This window comes from Monodelphis domestica, chromosome 2, assembly GCF_027887165.1.
Source record: "Monodelphis domestica isolate mMonDom1 chromosome 2, mMonDom1.pri, whole genome shotgun sequence".
Lineage (NCBI taxonomy): Eukaryota > Metazoa > Chordata > Mammalia > Didelphimorphia > Didelphidae > Monodelphis > Monodelphis domestica.
In genome coordinates, this window is record NC_077228.1 from 487,048,121 (window position 1) to 487,061,962 (window position 13,842).

At 42.9% G+C, this 13,842-nt stretch overlaps 1 protein-coding gene across 2 annotated transcripts in view; it reads left to right on the forward strand.

Annotated features, from left to right (window-relative positions):
- VANGL1 (VANGL planar cell polarity protein 1) overlaps positions 1-13,842 on the forward strand; it is an 89,506-nt gene that overhangs the window by 43,071 nt on the left and 32,593 nt on the right. For both annotated transcript variants that reach the window (XM_056819250.1, XM_056819249.1), the window contains exon 4: positions 2,250-2,857. In XM_056819250.1, coding sequence (XP_056675228.1) covers positions 2,250-2,857 — 608 coding nt within the window. The remainder of the gene's footprint in view (positions 1-2,249; positions 2,858-13,842) is intronic.

Sequence of the window (13,842 nt, forward strand, 5' to 3'; positions counted from 1 at the left end):
AAATGGGGATAATAGTAGTACCTACCTTATATGTTTGTTGTGAGGATAAAATGAGATAATATCTATAAAGTTCTTTTCAAATCTTAGTATGATACAAATGCTATTTTTCATGTGTGTGTGTGTGTGTGTGTGTGTGTGTGTGTGTGTCCATACAACACTCAGTTCACTGACTCTTCATTCACTACAGAAGTTGACAACAGTCAGGTCAAGAAGGCATCTCCCAGAGGAATAGGAATTCTGATAAAACCTCTGGAGCACCAATTTCCCATCAGCTGGGTCTTTTATGACTCAGGGGGCAAGGAAGCCACTCTCATAAATCATGCCTTTATCCCCTGGGCCAGAAAAACCAGTCCAGTCTACATAAAACAGGTACTGCTTCTAACATGCCATAAGACAAAGCCCTCACCCAGAGCATTTATTTGTATTCCTTTTTTTTTTCTATTTTACCTACATAGGATTATCGCTTACAGGGGATATTTATTCAACTTCTACTTTTAATGAATTGGCAGTCTTTGGTTTTATAGCTTTTGCTGTAAGAATAGCCAGATAGATGCCAGAGAAAAATAACAGCTTTGATATTGTGACTTGGGGAAAACAACTAAAGGATTAGGAAACTAGACACTAAGTCTGTGTGACCCTTACAGTATCTAGGACCTATTTAGTGATGGAAGAACTATCCCTATATACCCTAATAACCATTGAAAAGCACCACTAGATATTTTTCAAATAAGATAATTAGAATAGATATTTAATAAAATAAAATAGAAAATTAATTTTAAATAAGATCATGATATTTATAATGAGCATTAAGATTTGGAGATAAAAGGGACTTTGGATATTTTTTGTCCAAGCCTCCCCATTTCTGCTTTGGGAACTTGGGCCCCAAGAATTTTTCTTTAACCCATACCCTCTTGCTTAGTATCAATTCTAAGAAAGAATATTGCTGGGGGCAAGTGGGTGGCTCAGTGGATTGAGAGCCAGGCCTAAAGATGGGAGATTCTGGGTTTTAATGTGGCCCAAGATACTTCCTAGCTGTGTGACCCAGGGTAAGGCACTTAACCTCCACTGCCTAGGCCTTACCATTCTTCTGCCTTGGAACTAATGTACAATATATGATTCTAAGATGGAAGGGAGGGAGGGAGGAAGGAAGGAAGGAAGGAAGGAAGGAAGGAAGGAAGGAAGGAAGGAAGGAAGGAAGGAAGGAAGGAAGGAAGGAAGGAAGGAAGGAAGGAAGGGAGGAAGGAAGGAAGGAAGGAAGGAAGGAAGGAAGGAAGGAAGGAAGGAAGGAAGGAAGGAAGGAAGGAAGGAAGGAAGGAAGGAAGGAAGGAAGAAAGGAAGGAAGGGAGGGAAGAAGGAAGGAAAGAAGGGAGGAAGGAAGGGAGGGAGGAAGGGAGGGAGGAAGGGAGGGAGGGAAGGAGAGTGAGAGTGGGAGGGAGGGAGGAATAGCACCAAGGGCTAGTCAATTGGCATTAAGTGGCTTGTCCAGGGTCACACAGATAGGGAGTATCTGAGACCAGATTTGGACCCAGGTCTTCCTGACTCCAGCCTGGCCTCTATCCACTGTGCTACCTAGCTGCTCCAAGCCCCAAGAATGAAGACAACTCACTTTTTCATTAAGACATATAATATGTTTTTTCAACTCCAAATTCAGCTAACTTTGAATCATCAAGAAAATATTAAACTACGGTCACTCTATTAAGAACTTTTATCCCCACTAAAATTTAGTGTTCAAAGAGGTTCTCAATTATATAGCAAACACTCCTCCATTTCCCTGTGATAATTAATAAATTAAATCTTTAAAAAGGTATTTCTGTTTTCTATGAGTAGCTTGTTTTATCTTTAAACACTTCCTAGCTATTACAAATGACATGCTGCTCACTAATTTGTGGGATAAGGGAAAGAATGTTGGCCCCAAAGCCCAAAGACTTGGAATTCAGATCCCACCTTTGAAATTTCATCCCTATGTGACTCTGAAGAAATCATTTAATTTCCTTGGAACTTCATTCTCCTCATTTGTAAAATGCAAGATTTTGACAACCTGACTTCCAGAGTGGTTTTGTTTAGTTGAATATCTTTGCTGGAAGTCCTAAAGTGGGATCTAGATGACGCGCTCTTGGGGAGATTTTAGAGGCAGAAGATTTACTGTTTAGGGATGGGTTGGACCCTAGGGCCCCTGAGACACTTTCTTGCTCTGAGGTTCAATGAATGGGAGTAGCTGATTCACATTTCCCTTTCTCCTCTGCCATCAGGATGACAACTGGGGAGAAACCACCACCGCCATCACTGGCACTTCGGAACATAGCATCTCCCAGGAGGACATTGCTAGAATCAGCAAGGACATGGAGGATAGCGTTGGACTGGATTGCAAACGCTACCTTGGCCTGACAGTGGCAGCGGTCCTGGGTCTTCTTGTTTTCCTCACCCCTATTGCCTTCATTCTCTTACCCCCAATTCTATGGAGGGATGAGCTGGAACCATGTGGCACAATATGTGAGGGGCTCTTCATCTCGGTGGCGTTTAAGCTCCTAATCCTTCTCATCGGGACCTGGGCCCTCTTTTTCCGTCATCAAAGAGTGGAAATGCCCCGGATCTTTGTATTCCGGGCCCTCTTACTGGTCCTTATATTTCTGTTTGTGGTTTCCTATTGGCTTTTCTATGGTGTCCGCATCCTGGACTCAAGGGACCGAAATTACCAGGGCATCGTGCAATATGCAGTCTCCCTCGTGGATGCTCTTCTCTTCATCCATTACCTAGCAATTGTACTACTAGAAATCCGGCAGCTACAACCCATGTTCACGCTGAAAGTTGTCCGGTCGACTGATGGCGAGTCACGATTTTATAGTCTGGGAAACTTGAGGTAAGTTGAGAAATTCAGGAAATGTACATTTTGTGACTTGCCAGAAAACAGTCAGTCAGTATATTTCTGATGTGTTAAATTTTTGACGGCCATCTTTTCTTGTGTTCTAAGAGGAGGCAGCTGATGAATCTCATTCATATTACAGGTAAGGGAGTTACTGTCCAATTTTTGAACGAGGCACTTAACTCTCCAGAGTGGAGTTACTATAGTATGGGTGTGCTGCCTAAACCGAGCTCAGGTATCATCTTGGACATGTTAGCCACAGGCTGCTAAACTGTTATAAAGTGACTGGTGCATGAATGACTGCTGTTAGAGATTATAAGATTAAAAATTAATATCTAATTCCCCAAGTATTATTTTTATAAGATTTATTAATAATCACTTGAAGTAGAGGAAAGAAAAAAACCTTCAGTAAAGAGTAGTTTCCCAGACTGCACAGGGAAGGAAGAAAGAGAGGGAGGGGGAGAGAGAGAGAGAGAGAGAGAGAGAGAGAGAGAGAGAGAGAGAGAGAGAGAGAGAGAGAGAGGAGAGAGAGAGAGAGAGAGAGAGAGAGGGAGGGAGGGAGGGAGGGAGAGAGGGAGGGAGGGACAGGGAGAGGAGATGGGGAGAGAGAGAGGAGGGATGGAGAAGGAAAGGAGAGAGAGACAGACAAAGAGAGAGACAGAGAGAGAGGAGGGAGAGGAAGAAGAGAGAGGGGGAGAGAGAGAGGGAGGGACAAAGAGAGAGAGGAGGGAGGGAGAAGAGAAAGAGGGGGAGAGAGAGGAGGGAGGGAGGGACAGGGAGAGGAGATGGGGAGAGAGAGAGGAGGGATGGAGAGGGAAAGGAGAGACAGACAGACAGACAGAGAGACAGAGAGAGAGACAGAGAGAGAGGAGGGAGAGGAAGAAGAGAGAGGGGGAGAGAGAGAGGGAGGGACAAAGAGAGAGAGGAGGGAGGGAGAAGAGAGAGAGGGGGAGAGAGAGGAGGGAGGGAAAAGGAGAGGAGATGGGGAGAGAGAGAGGAGGGATGGAGAGGGAAAGGAGAGACAGACAGACAGACAGACAGACAGACAGACAGACAGAGAGGAGGGAGAGGAAGAAGAGAGAGGGGGAGAGAGAGAGGGAGGGACAAAGAGAGAGAGGGGGAGAGAGAGGAGGGAGGGAAAGGGAGAGGAGAGAGAGGGAGAGAGAGAGAGGGAGAGAGGGAGGGAGGAAAAGGGAGAGGAGAGAGAGGGAGAGAGAGAGGAGGGATGGAGAGGGAAAGGAGAGAGAGACAGAGAGATAGACATACAGACAGACAGAGAGAGGAGGGAGGGAGAGGGAGAAGAGAGAGGGGGCGAGAGAGAGAGGGAGGGACAGGGAGAGGAGATGGGGAGAGAGAGAGGAGGGATGGAGAAGGAAAGGAGAGAGAGACAGACAGAGAGAGAGACAGAGAGAGAGGAGGGAGAGGAAGAAGAGAGAGGGGGAGAGAGAGAGAGAGGAGGGAGGGAGAAGAGAGAGAGGGGGAGAGAGAGGAGGGAGGGAAAGGGAGAGGAGAGAGAGGGAGAGGGAGAGAGGGAGAGAGGGAGGGACAGGGAGAGGAGATGGGGAGAGAGAGAGGAGGGATGGAGAGGGAAAGGAGAGAGAGACAGACAGAGAGACAGATAGAGAGAGAGAGAGAGAGAGAGAGAGAGAGAGAGAGAGAGAGAGAGAGAGAGAGAGAGAGAGAGAGAGAGAGAGGGCAGAGTTATAGAAACTTATCTTCAAAACATAAGGATGTAATATAAGGATGAAAGGAAAGGGATTCTGGCAGATGAAGTCCAAGAGTACAAAATTCTAGTTACAAGATGGAAATAACTGGCAGAAGTCATATATAAATGAATTCACAGATCACAGAATCTTAGAGATGATCAGGGATGAGCTGACCAAGAATCTTTTCCTTCCACCGAGTACCTGGAGCAGTTGTCATCCATCCAACTTGGCTTAAATATTTCCTTCTAGTACTTTACATAAGTATTTGTTTAGGCAGTGTATGATAACTGTTAAGGTGCTCAGGGTTGGCAAGGTTACATGAAAAGGTATAATGACAACTGGCATTCAGAGGGTCCTGTTTAGAAGCTAGGAATATGCCCAGAACTGAAAGTGGAGCCAAGGTCAGCTGCCTCCCAAAACAAGCACATTTAAACATCCTCTTTGTTCCATCTTTGATTCCTGGACTCAACTTCTATTGTTGGAGGACTGGGCAGCCCAATGGAAAAGACAAAGGGGAAATATCACATTCTTAAAATAACTGGGGGAAACCCTGTTATATAGAAGAAGAATGAAAGACTTTGTTTCATATTGCCCTAGGAGACCGAATTAGGACTGATGGGAGGCAGGGAGTTCAGGAATAACAAAAGAATGTTAGTGGCCAGATTCTAACTTTATTCACAGTTCTCAGACATGTTGGACAGCATGGCTTTGGAGGAAGGGGAAGGGGAAGGAGAGATTTCCTAATCATGACTTTTTAAATTGCCTTAGGAAATTATGCCTGTTGTAGTCTCAAGTGTAAATGCCAACAGCTGTGGTATCTCATAGAGTAGCTATGATGGGCAGGGGGTCGACCTGCATGTAGGAAGCAGGATTGCAGCCAGGCATTTTTGAGCTCATGACAGAATTATCATCCTTTATTAATCATCCATTCATCCCCCTATTCCCTAACCTCAGAAGTCAACTCCTTAGACTCTTGTTAAAGATGATTCATCCCAGAGGCTGTAGCTTATAGTAAAGACTTGTATTCTCTGCTCAGTTCTATGGGGAAGTCCATATGAGAAGTCCCCCTTAATGCCCCCCCTTTTCTGATTCTCTAATTTGATTTTCCTAATTAGTCTCTCTTGTTTCTACATCGAGACCCTCGAGGAGTAGAATGGATAGATTAGAGAAAAAGTAACCTATAATCCCGTTTAGGATTAAGTCCTAACTTAATTCTGTTAGGACCCAGACCCAAATTAGGTACAGAATGGGGTAGGTACCAGTGGAAGAAGCAGCCTAGAAGGTCACTGTGAAAATCAGAACTGTTCCTCTGCATCAGATGTGGGCTTCACAGCCCATAAACCCTTGGGTAAAATCTGACTCAACACAGCAGGGACTGGAAAAGCCACTAGACCAGAAATATATCTTCTAAGAGTCTTGCAAAGTTCAGAAGGAAAAACAATTATATATATATATATATATATATATATATATATATATATATATATATATATATGTTTATGTATTGCAAAAGAAAAAACATACAAAAGGAATCTGAGATCTAGAATAGCAAACCTTTTTTCTTTGCTGGGCCAAACTAGAACCACAGACCTCTACATTTTATTTGAGGCTATTCCTGTGGGACTGACCTGTTTTATTATTTAGCTGCATAGCTGAAGGGACATTTTTTTTTCCCCAAAGGACTTCTGGCAAATTGGCCTGGCAGATCTTTCATAGACTTTATTTTCTGAGGCTTGCTCTCCCTATCTTGCTGCTGTAGGAAATGCAGCAGCCGCTAATGACCCTGATCCTGGTACCAGCTGGCATGGAAGTGAAGTGGCTCCATCTTTCTGACCTGGGCTGATTTTCTCCTTTGCCATCTTGGTGGCAGATTTAGTGTGGATACCTGATAGACTTTAGCCCTTCTGCAGCTTAAGTAATCTGTAGCATCAGAAACTAGAGGCAGTCAGATGATGCAGTGATTAGAGCGCTGGGCTTGGAGTCAAGAAGACAGCATTTCAAATCCTAGCCCAGATATTTACTAGCTGTATAACCTTGGGCAAGTCACTTCACCCCAATGATTTAGCCTTTTTCTCCTCCTCCTCGTTCTCCTTCTCCTTCTCCTTCTTTTCCTCCTTCTCTTCCTCATCCTCCTCCTTCTCTTCCTCCTCCTCCTTCTCCTTCTTCTCCTTTACCTTCCATTGTGGAATCAATACTGGATATTGGTTCCAAGGCAGAAAAGTGGTAAGGGCTAGGCAATGGGGGTCAAGTGACTTGCCCAGGGTCACACAGCTGGGAAGTGTCTGAGGTCAAATTTGAACCCAGGACCTCCCGTCTCTAGGTCTGACTCCCAATCCACTGAGCCACCCAGCTGCCCCCCCCCCCTTTTTTTCTGTATTGAACCAATACTTTTTACCTTCTAAGACAGAAGGTAAGGGTTTTAAAAAAAATCAAGAAAGGTTAAATGAGATTCATTATTCTTATTTTTGTGTTTAATGTCTTAGAAAGATTTCTAGCAAAACTGATTAAAGTGACCAAGAATTTAGTGCTTTTAAGGGCAAACTCTCAACTGACCAGAAAGCTGGACTGTTCAGAGCAATTCATTTCCCAGGTGCTCCATGGATCCAAAGAATTGCTGTAGTGAATTAAGACATGTGGTTTTAGCCATCGTGGTCTTTCTAGGCATGACCAGTCTCAAGCCAGGATTACCCACCGAAGAATGGCCATTTATAAAAAGATATGACCGTTGGCTGCAAATTGAGGGGGGGAAAGTGAGCCCTCTCAAAGAAGCTTCTTTTGAAAATGCTTCTCCAGCAGTGGGAGTTTGATTGTGAGCTTGTCCCGATGGTGTTCAGAAAAGGACATTTATGCTTCTTGGAGACTTTGGCCCCCAAACAGGAGGAAACTGTTGTCAGTGAGCAGAATCCAACCTCAGTTGGAAACAAAGCTCAGCTTGTCGCCCCTCCAGTTCCCATTCACAGCTTCCCCAGCTCTGGCAGGGACCTAGTTTTTTTTTTTGGTGTACACTTTGGTTTTCAAATTAGAAACTTATGGAGGAGGCTCTCTGGGGAGCTTAAAGTTACTCTAATAATTTGGAGAGGCGGCCAGCTGCTGACTGAAATTTCTTGTCTGTTAGTTCATCCTAAGGCCAAGAAATAAGGGAGAGGGAGATGGCTCAGACTGGATGGTAGAAAGGGGCTGTGCTCTGGAAATGGAGAGACCTAGGTTCCCATCCTAGCTCTGCCACTCACTGTAAGACCTTGGGCAGGTCATTTACTGTGAGTCTGAATAAATAAACGTTTATAAAGTGCCTGTTCTGTGCCAGGCACTATGCTAAACTCTGGGCATCCAAAGAAAAGCCTAAGAAGGTCTCTGCCCTCAAGGAGCTCACAGTCTAAAGGAGGACACAAGGAAACTTTATTCAGGATAAACATTTATACAGATACATGGTTTCCTTGATAGGGGAATTCCTTCCATTGGTCAATAATCCAAACCATCTGGACTATTTCATCCTGTGTGACCTATGCTAGGAATGGTGCAGAGGACTTTCTTTTGGGGTATGGGTTGAACCAGATGGCCTTTGAGGTTTCATGACTCTAAATACCTTTAACTTCTCTATCCCTCGGTTACCCTATCTGTAAAGTGAAAAGGGTATAGTAGAAAGACATCAGTCGCTCCTTCCAATTCTAAATCTGTGGCCCCAAATTTCTTGCCACTCCTATTATTTAAAATGGAATGACTGAATCGAATCAATATCTCCCCCACCCTCAACTTGAAACACTGCCAGGGGAAGATGATAGCATTTGAATTTAGGCATATATATTATATTATATTATATTATATTATATTATATTATATTATATTATATTATATTATATTATATTATATTATATTATATTATTATATATTTTTCCACACTGTGGGCATTAGAGGAACAGCTCCCTAGATATGAAAAATCTGGGTAGAATTTTTTGGCCCTCCCTTTGTACCAGAGAAGAAATCTGATTTTTTTTTTGTATTTTATGGAGTGTTTACAGTACCTTGTTATAAATTTGGGGTTAAGTATGTTTTTCTGAGTTGCAAATTTTTTTCTGTGTTGTCTGCTGGCTTTCGTGTGTCCTCTGTGGCTTCCGCAAGACTCCCCCCAAATTCCCATTTAATTGCTTATGCCAACTTGTGATATAACAAAACCGTGAGGGGGAAAGTTGTGATGTGGAAGAGATAGCTGTCATTTCAAAGACAATCTCCTTTTCACTCGCAGGGACCCTTTCTCCTGGTCTCTTGGGTACACCCCCAAGACAACAATCTTTTATTTTTTTCCTGTATGAAAAAGAAGTTTGACTGAATGATATCATATCTGCTGCTGAGGTCTCTTCCTCATAATTTCTCTTGGGGGTGAGATCTCTGAGGTTTAGGTTCTATCTCAGTATGGAAGAATGAGATTGAAGCCTTTGGGTTCATGTCTTCTTCCAGTTCTAGACATTTTCCCCTAAATCAATCAAGAGGCAGTAGAATTTGGGGGGGGGGGGTTTGAGGGAGGTTTGGCTCCCCCCACCTCAACCCTTCAACAAAGGATTCCCTTCCAACACTCTTCATCTCTTTAAAATAAGTTCTCTTTTATGCTGTGAACATTGGTGTTTGACTAGAGGGGGAGAGCCCAGTAATAGTTGTGCAAGTTTGGGTACATTTATTTAAAACACAATGGACAATTTAAAAGCTTAAATTCTCAGGGAGTGTGTATTTACTTTTGTTGTTAATAGTAATCCAATATGGATATTTTGTACCCCTCCCAGATATAGATAAAAGAATAAGTGCCTGGCAGACCCCAAGAGCAGTGGGAGCTAAATCGTCAGTGCGTGTGTTAGGGATCAGAATCTAAATTTATTTTGGATTTGAGGGATTATTAGGGAGGAAATGGAGCTGCCGTTAGTGGTTAGCTTCTGTGGTGTTTGTTAAAAAGGGGCTTTGATGAGAGTGAAAGGTTCTGGACAGTGATCTCTTCTGTTTGTACAGCTGCCTCCTGGGCAGGGACCAGGAGTGGAGACTTCCCTTCCCGATCTCTGCTCATGGGTCTCACCTGATATGGAGGGGAAACAAGGCCATTTCTCTGACCTAGCCTCTTTGTATTGTGCTCACCTTAGAATGCAAAGGCCAATCATTAATGGAGGACAAAATATCCATTTTGACTGGAGTTGGTATAAACATCTGCCCAAAGAACTGATAAGAAGCCTGGAAGATAATTTCGTATTTGGCATTGTGCTCCAGCCTAGATATTGTACTATATGATATGGTCCCATCCCTCAAAGGACTCACGTCCTCCAGCCTTCTTCACCATTTGATCGAGGGATCTTCTCCGTGCAATCATCATCCAGAGTTCTCAGCTACTTTGATCGTCATATTGATGTTTCTTCTAACATCCTCACTTCATAGTTTCTCCATGTTGGCTGCCATCTTCATTCCAATTTGGCCATCCATCACCATGGCCATGTTAGATCTGCTTCTCAGCCAGGGCTAGTCTTCTATCCCTTTCCTCTCTCCCAAATCTTGAATTTTGAAAATTTTCTCTATCACTGTTATTTCTGTTGAATTTACTGCCAAGCCCATAACCAAATTCCCCAATCACTTAAAATATTTTATATACCCTCCAGATTCCTGTTGCTTACAGAATTCAAAATATTTGAGTAAGCCATTCTCTGGGCATCTCAAACTCAATTTGTCCCATATTCAACTGAACAGATCTGCCTTTCTGCTTGAATTCTTGGTTTTTGTTAGTGGCATAATTTATAACCAATTACCCATGTTCCACATCACCCATTCATAGGATCATAGATTTAGAAGTAGAAGGGATTGGAGAGGTTATCCAGTCGAACCCCCTATTTGTACAGATAAGGAGACCGAGAGGCAGAGAAGTAAATCAATGTTATCTTTGAGTGCCCTTTCTTTCTATATCACTATGTTCGATTAGCCACCAAAGACTGTTGATATCCTAATTGTTCTCCTACCCTTCTTCTTCATACCATTTCCACTGACCTAGTTGGAAGTCTTATTACATTTCACATGGGATATTACAGTGTATTTTTGAATTCTCTTCCTTTTACCCATCACTGCCATTTTTTCATGCATAGTTTTTGATCATGCCATTCCATTGTTCAAAAGTCATCAGTAACTCCCATTATGAGCAACTAGGTCATCCAGGGAATAGAGTGCCAGATCTTTGGCCAAGAAGACTCATCTTCCCGAGTTCAGATATGACACTTAGTAGCTGTGTGACCCCGGATGAGTCATTTAACACTATTTACCTCAGTTTCCTTATCTGTAAAATGAACTGGAGAAGGAAATGGCAAACCATTCTAGTCTCTTGGCCAAGAAAAACCCAAATGGGGTCATGAAGAGTCAGAGATGACTGAAATGACTCAACAGTAACAAAAACTCCTCATTATCTACTTTATAAAGTCTTATTCTGACATTCAAGGTTTTCCATAATCTGGTTCCAATTTATCTTTTTGACCCCTATCAAACACTGTTTCCCAACCAATTAAAGTAGACTGCTCATCTCCTCAATGTGCTATATTTTCTTCATTCTGTCTTTGTTCATACCATTCCTATGCCTGGATGAAATATCCTTTCCTCCCCCCTTTCCACCTCCACTCCCCATCTTTCAAGACCTAGTTCAGAGGACATATCCTTCATGAAACCTTTACTAGTGCATCTCTCTTCCCTCCCCATCTTACTAGCAAGTGATATTTTCCTGGGCTTTTAACTTAATTATTTCTTTATAGACACATTTAATTTTTTTCTTTCTTTATTTTTTTAAGCTTTTATCATGTCATAGAATTTATACTAAGTCTTAGTTCCATGGCAGAAGAGCAGTCAGGACCAGACAGTTGGGGTTAAGTGATTCACCCAGGATCACACAGCTAGGAAATGTCTTAGACCATAATTGAACCCAGGACCTCCAGTCCCCAGGCCTAAATAATTTTCCTACTGAGGCTACTTTAAGTTTGATGTCAGGGAAAAACTTCTTAACAATCATGGCTGTCCAAAAATCCATTCTAGGACTACCTCTGGTGGTAGTGGGTTCTTATTTGATGACACCTTGTCAGATGTATTGTAACAGAATTTTTTTTTTACATGAGGTAGATTGGATTGTATCACAGGGTCACAAAAAAGACCTCAGAGGTCATTTGACCCCCTCCCCTCAAGGCAAGGAAACTGAGTTCTAAGGAGCTTAAATGACTTCCTAAAGGTCATACAGCTAATAAATATCAGAATCAGAATTTGAACACAGATCTTTTGACTTCTGGAGATAGCATGCTTTCCACTGTATATTATACATCTAAAGACCTTTCCAACTCTGAAATTCTAGAATTTCTTTTGCTTTTCCCAATACTTAATTCTCTCTCTTAAGCCTTTACTTTTGTACATCTGTCTCCTCTTCCCTTAGAGGTTCTTGAGATCAGGGACCGTGTCTTCCTTTTCTTTGTAACTCTAAGGCAGAAGGTAAGGATTTTTTTTTTTTAAGTTAATGATCTTTAGGCCCATGTATTGAATGTACCTATGGCATGCCTTCTGGTTACTGACAAGTCTTTTCTCCCTTCATAGAGTCCTTGTAAAGTTCCCCTTTGATATAGTGCTCTCTTGGGTTCCAGGGACCTTGTTATCTCTTCCTAGAAGGGTCACATCTCCTAAGCAAGGTCCTCCTTTCAAGAGAGGTCAAGAGACAAAAAGAAAAAAAAGGGGGGGGGACCCTTTCTTTTCCAGAAGATTCCCTCTTGGAACTAGGCTTGTACTACTCTAACCATTGGACTTGCTGTTTCAAAAATAGGTCTGGAGATTGGACTTGATTTTGATCTAGTGCCCCCCCCCCCAATCTCATAATACTTTTCAATTGATTGATTAAGTGGCACAGAGTGCCAGGCCTGGAGGCAGGAAGGTCTAAATACAAATCCAGCCTAAGATTTACTAGCTGTGTGATCCTGTTTGTCTTAATCCACTGGAGAAGGAAATGGCGACCCTCTCCAGTATCTTGACCAGGAAAATCCCAAATGGGGTCCCAGAGAGTTTGAACTTGACTCATTGACTCAACAACTTTACATTGGGATACGGTTATGGGAAAATGTAAACTTTTTATTTTTTTATTTTAATGTAAAAATATGCACTTTATTGTTTTTTCAGATTATGCCAATATAATTTTTTTTTGCCAAGAAGAAACAAAACTATTTATTTGCTGACAATGTTTTTTTTATTTTTTATTTGAAAATTTTTATTTAATTCATTAATTTAAAATATTTTTCCATGGTAACATGATTCACGTTCTTTCCCTCTCCTCCTCCCATCGCCCTTCCTGTAGCCAACAAGCAATTCCACTGGGTTTTATGGATGTCATTGATCAAGATCTGTTTCCATATGATTAATATTTGCACTAGTGATCATTTAGAGTCTACATCCCCAATCATATCCCCATCAACCTTTTAAATAGGAAAATACTCCAACATCTAGTTGGTTGGCTCTGTTGATTGAGTGAATTTAAGGCCTCTTTGCCTTCCGGGATCATAAACTGGGATGAGAGTGAAATCCTGCCCTCATCTATGGAGTCGTCCTCTTTTTCAAAGAGCAAATGGAATCATTGAGCTTTGGACACGCTTTCTTCTTTCGCAGCGATTTAGGTTCATGAGTTAGACCTTTGGGGCAGCCAGGCTCTCTTTTTAGGAAGGAAAAAGACACCCACAAACCGCGAGGAGCCTGCGGAGGCCGTAGCCTTGCAGCGTTGGCCTGGAGTCACACTTGGCGGGAAAGCTCCTACCTGTCGACAGGGAAAGAAAGGATCTTTGGTAGATGCTCCCAAATGGGAGAAGCCTGCCAGAATCTTACTGACAGCGGGACGACCGGGAAGAGAAATAACAGGAGAGACAACGCAGCAAACAATAGATCAGCCATTCAGAAAGAAAAAGGAAAAAAAAAAGCCTTGTCAGGATTGTCAGCGAGAGCCGACACACGAATGCAGAATCAGCCTGCTGTATCATGAAGTTGGACCCAAGGGGGTCCTCCAACATCTGGCCGCTCCCTGCGTGCGGCTTGCAGAGCCTGAAAGGAACCAGGATGGATATTAGCTAGGAAGCCTCCCCCACTCCCAGGTGCCACCTCCTGCCCCCCCTGCCAGCCACCCACGGTGAACACAATGGGGGCATCGCCCTGGGCTACCACCCGATGTGGTGACACCTCTGCTGGTGGAGACCTTGTTTCCGCGCTTGTGTTTTCCTATCAGAGTCTCAGTGACTGGTGGTAGAAACAGGAAGG